Source organism: Lineus longissimus, chromosome 5, assembly GCF_910592395.1.
Source record: "Lineus longissimus chromosome 5, tnLinLong1.2, whole genome shotgun sequence".
Taxonomy (NCBI): Eukaryota; Metazoa; Nemertea; class Pilidiophora; order Heteronemertea; family Lineidae; genus Lineus; species Lineus longissimus.
Genome location: NC_088312.1, coordinates 14,284,570 through 14,292,701, shown reverse-complemented (window position 1 = coordinate 14,292,701; position 8,132 = coordinate 14,284,570). Strand labels below are relative to the sequence as shown.

The 8,132-nt window shown below is 45.6% G+C and overlaps 1 protein-coding gene across 1 annotated transcript; it reads right to left on the bottom strand.

Moving 5' to 3' along the window:
* Positions 1 to 4,474: 4,474 nt before the first annotated feature.
* Positions 4,475 to 7,888, bottom strand: LOC135488525 (uncharacterized). Its single transcript, XM_064773161.1, has one exon. It carries the CDS (start codon positions 7,886 to 7,888, stop codon positions 4,475 to 4,477), a length of 3,414 nt encoding a protein of 1,137 aa, XP_064629231.1.
* Positions 7,889 to 8,132: the final 244 nt, after the last annotated feature.

Genomic DNA, 8,132 nt, shown 5'->3' with positions numbered 1-8,132 from the left:
GAGACAAAACCGAACATCCCTCTGAATGTACAGTCTTGTCCAAAGTGATCAGTGAAGGAAGAAAAAAGAACGATGCAAATCCCGATTCAATTTTTTTTCAAAGCTAAAGATACACATTATTAGATTGTCCAGCTTTCAGAATCGTACCCACAATCATTCACAACACCCACAATCAATTCAAGTCCATCACAATGTCCTCCTCGACTACATTCACGAACTCTGGTCCATCCACGGCAGTCTCCTCTTCTTCCTCCAAGATAGCATGTGGTCCAGCTTCGATTGGCCTTGGTCGAAACGATGCTTCAAATAGGTTGACGATAACGTCCTCATCAACACCATCCCATGCATCTCTGATGATGTTGGTCACGTCTCTCAGGCCGATGTGAGGGAAGTCTCCTCGTCCGTCCGTGTGGTCCTTCTTCCACGATTTCCATTGTCGCCGTACGTGACATTTGAAGGACTTCATGACTGCAACGTCTAACGGTTGTACGAGGGATGTGCAACCAGCAGGTACGTAATACAGGCTGCCTCTCATGTCGCGGACTCTCGTCCGGAAGTTCTCTGTCCGGTGGACCCGATAATGATCGACGATTAACAGGAACTGGTCGGTCTCCTTGTCGGTGACGTGGGGTGATAGGACTTCATCTAACCAGTGGTGCGCCGTTTCCTCCCTCATCCAACCAGTTTCCGATTGGGTAACCTTTACATCTGCTGGCGGGTTGTCTTGTAGGGCTGCAAACACCCGGACGAAACCTTTTCTTGGGAAGGTGATGTGCGCCGGCAACTTTGCTCAAGAGGCTGCGATGCAGAGGGTGACGGTGTATCCAAGCTTGGTATTGGACCTGGATGATCGGACGTATATGGCCTTCTCCCCCGTGGTGTAGGCCGTGTACATGGTTCTCATATCAAACAGGACAAAGGTTTGGTCCATGTTAAAGAAGAACCGTATCTGTATATCATAACGATCGATGCTCCCAGTAACTGGATCTCGGAAGGTCTGGATCCTTGCAGCAGCATCAGCGGGGACGGTCGTTGTATTCTTAGTCACCTTCCGTAGGGACACGTGGCGTCTCTTCATCAAGCACTCCACCCAGCCTATGGATGCGTTGAAATCCCATAGCTGAGGGCGCCGATGCTGAATCCTTTCTCTGACATCTTGGGCTAACTCATTCCACCAGCTTTGCCACACTACCAACGCCTTATCTTGAATGTCGAGAACGGAGACTGCGAGGCGACACTCTCTCATCTGCTGCAGCCATTGGTAAAGCTGGTCCTCAACCTGTGACCATAACGGATCACGGGGCTCCATCACTGTCTTCTTCCAGCCATGCCCTTGTTCTTGCTTCTGCTCGAGGTCCTCAGATTCCACCTTCTAAACGTCTCCCAGAAAAACAGAGGATGAGCTCCTCGTTTTTCTTCGGAATTTCGTGACTACTATCATTGCCTGAATCTCACTTTGCTTTACTAATGCAAGCATTCGTAGATTTTCCTTCAGAGTTTCAATAAGGACTTTTTTGTTTTGGGGGGTTTGGATCAATCTAAAAGGTGCTTCAGTTTTATGAGACAACCTGTATAAACGGTCGGCGAGTGACCTTACCATTTACGTCATTCCACATGCGCACTCATCGACCAGTAGGCTCACAACACTTCGAATCAATAGGGCTGCGGTAATAAGTGGTTTAGCGTAACCGTGACAGCTCGGCTGAGCCATCACAAGGGCCAGCGAAGTCACTCATTGGTTACCTCTGGTGAATAGACTCGAGAGAAGAGGCCAGGCCTTGATTATCCCGAAGTGGTGTTATTTTCATGAAACTACAGTATATACAAATAACAACATAAATCATAAATCGGAGGCAAGAACTACCAGTTATCTGCACATTTCATCAGTCAGATTTTAATCCTCTGGAGTGCCATTCATGCCATTCCGATCGACTCTTCCCTCTTTTTTTCTTGGTGTTGATAAACTTTGCATGTTATCTTCGACACCACCGTGGTTCCTTCCCTAACGGAACACATTACGAGGCTGCTTTCAAGTGTGATTGATGCCCGGATTGATGTACGTTACGGTATATGCCTCCTTCAAATATAAGTCGATGACGAACTGAATTCTGGTCTACGAAAATGTTTTAGGACAATCTCCTTGCAGCTCGAACCTAACCAACCATATGCGACTGCACATCGGAGTCTATTTTAAGAAATCACAAAAACTTACTTCGCGGCCCGTCGAGAGTATAAGTTTATTTCAAACTACAAGGTGCTTGTGATTTACGGCGCATACAGCGCACCATATAACGGGGATTCCCAACGACCTTGTCACCAGGAGTACTTCATGCCCACAACAATGCACACTACTAATATGAAAAACTCTCACCTGCGGTTCAGGTAGCCACCCTGTAGCAAAGTTAGATTTTTCCGCGGATTTCCGCGGAATCCGCGTTTTATAACAGCCGTGGATTCAGGCTTTCTAACTAGGGCAGTCAGATTCAATCTGGCACATGTCCGAGTGTTGGAAATACTACATAATTGTTCTGAATATTTCTCTCTCTGACTCTATGGTATCATTCATGCTAAAAACAATGCAGGGTCAAAGATAATTGACTTTGAAATAAGCTCAAATGCGTAGAAATAAGTGTCGATGTCCGACTGTCTCGTGACTAAAACGTCATCAATATCTTATTCAAATGACCTTGTGAACTATAAATAGTAACGTCGCGGAATGCTTTTGTTTTGCACTGCTACATTGGCCGTCACACGTGGTCACGACGTAAAGGAAATGCATTGGTGGCCGTCAAAACGCCACGTCGTGACGTCACGTGAAGAACCTCAGTGGTGGGAATGGGCTTATTATACACCGCGAGATGAGAAATCGCGAAATCGCGAGATGAGTAGTCATTATTTTCTGCCACAAGATGGACAATGACAATAACCATTTCTGATGCTGCTGTCCACTTCTCCATTCAATGATAGTAGGGCCGAAGACAATACAAAGGCTACATGCAACTGCATGTTCATCTTGACCACAAAGGTTTTTGCAACTTATCAAGATATTCTGTGAGTATAATACCATGAGGTTCAGGATGCTGCATGTATCAAGATTATTTTCCCGTTACGCCTGGCGGCACAAGTCAACATACTCATGATTGACCGATAACACAGGGCATGCACTTGGTGAACGTCTGGCCATCCCTAAAAATAGCACGTGCTAGTCTGACCATCGAAACTAGGCTATAAATTAGGTTAAATTCCACACATCGCACAGCGGAGTCTATTTCAATGGGCCGATCAACACAAAGATAGCTCCCTACTACATTCTCGGTCTCATGAATGTTCGCCTTCTCAGGTTCCATATTTGCAATACATCCTGCGGCGCATGGTGTAATTGTTCCATGAATCCAACAACGAGAATTTCGACTTTGATTGTAACTTTATTCTTCAACGTGTGGCAAATCCTAGCGCTCGTGCCAAAACCCGAGCGCCGTCTACATTCAAGTAACTAAATCAAAAATTGTCTTGGAATTATAAGGACCATACGGTACCTAGCCGGTTTCTCATCCACATTCCCCTCCTCTCGATATGATCCCTTTTCAAATAAATCATAGCGACACCCGGACAGTCAATAAACATTTCTCTCAGTTATCTACTGTGAATTATAGCAACATATTTCTATAATCAAAGAATGTCAAAATCTTATTTTAAGTTTCAACTTTTTAACCCAGAGTAAATCAAATTAAAGCAGAGTATAAATGTAAACATTAAACTTGGAAGTGGTAACTATTTGAATCCAGGCGTTAACCCTTTTTTAACCAACAACTGCTAATCTTATCTTAATTATGAGAGGATCAGAAGTTAGAGGAAGCTGCACTTTAATCTCTTGATAGGATCATCAGGCTTATACTGAAGGCAGGAAGAATTTCCGATGAATCACACACTAGGAGTCCCTTTTGTGTCAGTCTTGGCATCACTGGAGTGTCCTATTTCACCCTCACATGCCACAAGTAACTCACAGTTCTAAAATGCACCACGTGCAGTGGCAATGGAAGGAAATTACACTCCCATTTGTCTAAATTTCACAATCCTTTCGAATCAAAATACTAGCATTGGCTTAAGCCAAACACATAGAGAAATTCATGACATGAGAAACTCCCCTGGACAAGGCTCAATTAATTTTTTCAACTTCTCTTCTGAGAATGACAGGTACTATAACTGTTTACTGTTTAGTATTAAAACAATCAAAAGGCAAATGTTGACCAAATCCAAAAAATGCATATTGGCCTTGACCCTGGAAAATCTCTTTTGTCAATAATTTCTCACCACACAGATTTTCGATTTTATATCCTGGCGATTTGAAGATACTACTATGACGACGATCGTGATCAGCGGCGATTTCAGCGTCCTTGAAGACTCTTCCATTAGAAAACTGGATGACATACAATCTGATGGAAGACTTGTGTTCAAAAGTTCCTTCCTTGCACGTTTAGTCATCAGCAGGAAACTCCAGTGGACAGATTCGAGTTACCGGACGTTTGTATTCACCATTTGAAGTTTTCACCGTTACCACACGTACCAATTTGTCTTCTCCAGGGTGGATTTCAGCAATGCGTCCAAGTTTCCACAGACCCCTCAGAAGTTTGTCATCTACTACCAGTACTGGATCATCTGGCTGCAAATTTCTCTCTTGGTAAAGCCACTTCTGACGATTATGGAGGCGGGGGAGGATTTCTTGCCGCCATCTTTGCCAAAAGTGTCTCAACAGATTCTGGACATGTCTCCATCTTCTTCTGGGGTTGTATCGGATGACGTCTGTAGTCGGTGGCGCCAGCTGGCCTCCCAACTGGCCATGTAGAAAGCTGTTTGGTGTCAATGGTGGCTCATCATCAGCGTCTGAACTGGGGGGTGTCAGGGGTCTGGAGTTGATTAACCCCTCAGCTTCTACTACAGAGGTATGGAATTCTTCATCTGAGATGTCTGCTTTCCCCATGATGGCTTTCAGAGCCCTTTTTGCAGCCTTCACCATGATTTCAAATGTCCCGCCGAAATGAGGTCCTCCCGGTGGGTTGAACCGCCATCTTATACCTTCGGTGTTCTTATATCCAACGGGGTTTCTCTCAATGGCGCTCCAGTCTATGGCTGCCACCAATTCCCTCAGCTCTCTCTCTGCTGCTTTAAAATTGGACCCATTGTCGGTGAGGACATCCTCGGGCACTCCTCTTCTACTCGTCATTCTGGAAAAAGACATAAGGAACCCATCCGTGTCCATGGAATATACAGGCTCAAGATGGACCGCTCTCACTTGCAGACAGGTGTAGACTGCGAGGTATCTCTTGGCTTGGGTTTTTCCTCGGCCTTGTCTAGTGAAGAAAGGCCCGGCAAAGTCGATGCCGCACTTTGAAAATGCTCTCAAAGGTTGACTGAACCTAAATCTTGGGATTGGTGCCATCATCTGCTGAGCAGGTTTTGCCCTTCGCAGGATACAGTTGGAGCATTTTCTTTCCCATTCTCTCACAGCTTCTCTGGTCTTCAGGATCCAATATCTTTGCCTTATTTGGTGTATTGTGGCTTCCCTTCCCACTGGATGACCAACTTTGTCATGCTCTCTCTGTACAATCAGTCTGGTTACATCTCCTCTTCTTGGTAATATCACAGGAAACTTAGCGCTGTCTTTCAAGCAATCAACCCTTTCCAAACGTGATTGAAGACGGAGCAGTTGTCTCTTCTTGTCGAGGAAAGGGGTGAGTAGTGCTAAATGACTTGACTTTTTGACTCTCTTCTCCCCAGATGCAAGGTCTTTAATCTCCTCTGGAAAGCTCTCCTTTTGAGTCTGTCTCACTAAGCAGTCTTCAGCCTCTTGAATTTCTTCAGGGGAAAGTTCTCCCCGCCAGGATTTGGCTCCCTGAGGTAATGGCTTCTTCAGCATCCACTGGGCTATTCTTCTGACATAGCCAATCCTCCGGACAAGGCGGTTCATATCACTCCTACGACTTGGATGCAGGCAGAACTTGGTTGGGTCCTCTCCTGTTGTTTCTTTTACAATGGCAAAAGTTGGTGATTTCTCTTCTTCAATGATGTCATCCTGAAGTGGGATCTTTCTGGGGGGCCACTTGTCCTCATCTTGCTGCAAGAAATCTGGACCTTCCCACCAGAGCTGAGATTCAGCTAATTCTCCAAGACTAAGACCTCTGGTGGGTAGATCTGCTGGGTTTTGCTTTGTAGGTACGTGCCTCCATTGGTCGGCTGAGCTTCTCTCCTGGATCTCACCAACTCTATTTGCGACGTAGGTCTTGAATTCTTTTCCGGGACGTCTTATCCAGTACAAGACATTCATGGAGTCGCTCCAGTACGTGACGTTCAAGGGCTGAGCATCTCGTCCACTTTCAAGTGTCTTCTTGACTTTTTCAACTATTATCGTCCCCAAGACAGCGGCGCATAACTCTAGTCTCGGGATTGATGCCGTCTTCAATGGTGAAAGCCTCGTCTTTGCCACTATCAGCCTCACACGAAAGGTCTCATCAGGCATCTGTGTTCTGGCATAGACTGTGGTGGAAAATGCCTCCTTGGATGCGTCTCCAAAAACATGTAGCTCTGTAGAGAGACCGCGACTCATCCCGATGTGTCTGTTGACTTTGATGCTGCTCAGACTCTGGAGTTCCGTCACCCATGCATACCATTCCCTTGCTAGGTTTTCATCAATCGGCGCATCCCACTCTTGACTGTGCACCCATGTTTTCTGATAAATGATCCATGCCCTTATCCTGTACGGGTCCAGCAATCCTAGAGGGTCAAATAACTTGGCCATACACCGGAGCAGACCCCTCCTCGTGGCTGAAAAGGTTTCTTCTTGTCCCACTACGCTAGACTTGTATGTGAAAACGTCTTCACCAGCAATCCAAACCACTCCAAGGGCGTTGTGAACAGGCAATTGGTCTCGGTCTCGGTCCAGGTTGACAGATGAGGCCCTCTCGTCGATGGCTATCTCTTCCAATACTGAGGGGTTGTTGGATATCCATTTTCTCATTTTCCACCCAGCTTTTGTCAACAGTTCTGACAACTCCCTCCTGACTTGGCGCCCCTCTGCAGGGGTACATTTACTATCTAAGGCATCATCCATGTACAATGCGTTTTCTATAGTGTCGGCAGCTTCTGGGAAATCCTTTTTGTGACTGTCAGTGTGTTTCTGTATAACTTGGTTGGCCTTGTATGGTGAAGAGCAATCACCAAAAACAGTTCTCTGATACTCAAAGATTTCTCCATCCCAAATTACTCTGTAGAATTTCTTGTCCTCTGGTTTCAGCTCTATCTGTAAGAACATTTCTGATATGTCTCCACTCACTGCTACTGGATATCTCCGGAATCGCAAGAGGACATCAACCAAATCATTCAAAAGCTTTGGTCCTGGGTAGATTTCAGAGTTGAGGCTCTTCCCTTCAAATTTCGCCGCGCAGTCAAGTACCATCCGAACCTTGGTTGTCTCCCTCTCTTCTTTCCTTACGGGGAAAATTGGGATGTAAAATCCGTTTTCTTCTGGAGGGTTGGTCTTAACGTTCCCAATCTTCTTAAGGTATCCTTTCTTTACTTGTCCCAGGATGACCTCCGTGCATTGCCCATGGAAGGCTAGGTCCTTCCTCTTCATGTTTTCTTCCATCTTTTGCTGACGGTGAGCAACTGGCTTCATGTTATTTGGCAGATTTGGGGATTCATCTCTCCATGGAGTGGCAACTTCATATCTGGTCCCGTTAAAAAGTGTTGATGAGGTCACTTTTGACTCAGCTATCTTTTCCTCTGGAGACAGGCAGGTTCCTTTGCTTTTATCTCTTGGTCTCTCCATTCCAATGGCCTCCAATTCCCAAAGTTTCTTGGTGAGGGTTCTCACTTCTTCTACATGTGAATCCATGTTGCTGACTGTAAAGGTGCAGTTCATGTGATCATCATGACCAGGATGATCAGTGGGACCAATACAGGTCCAACCCAAGGGGGTCAGTCTGGCTATTGGTGCTTCAGCATCTTCAGAGACGACTTCTTCTAAAGCTTGGTGAAGGAGGGGCATTTGATTCCCTATCAAAATGCCAATCTCTCGTTTCCTTGGTTGTGGTACAAAAGGGACATCTGCTAAATGACTCCATTTTCTAGAGGCATCT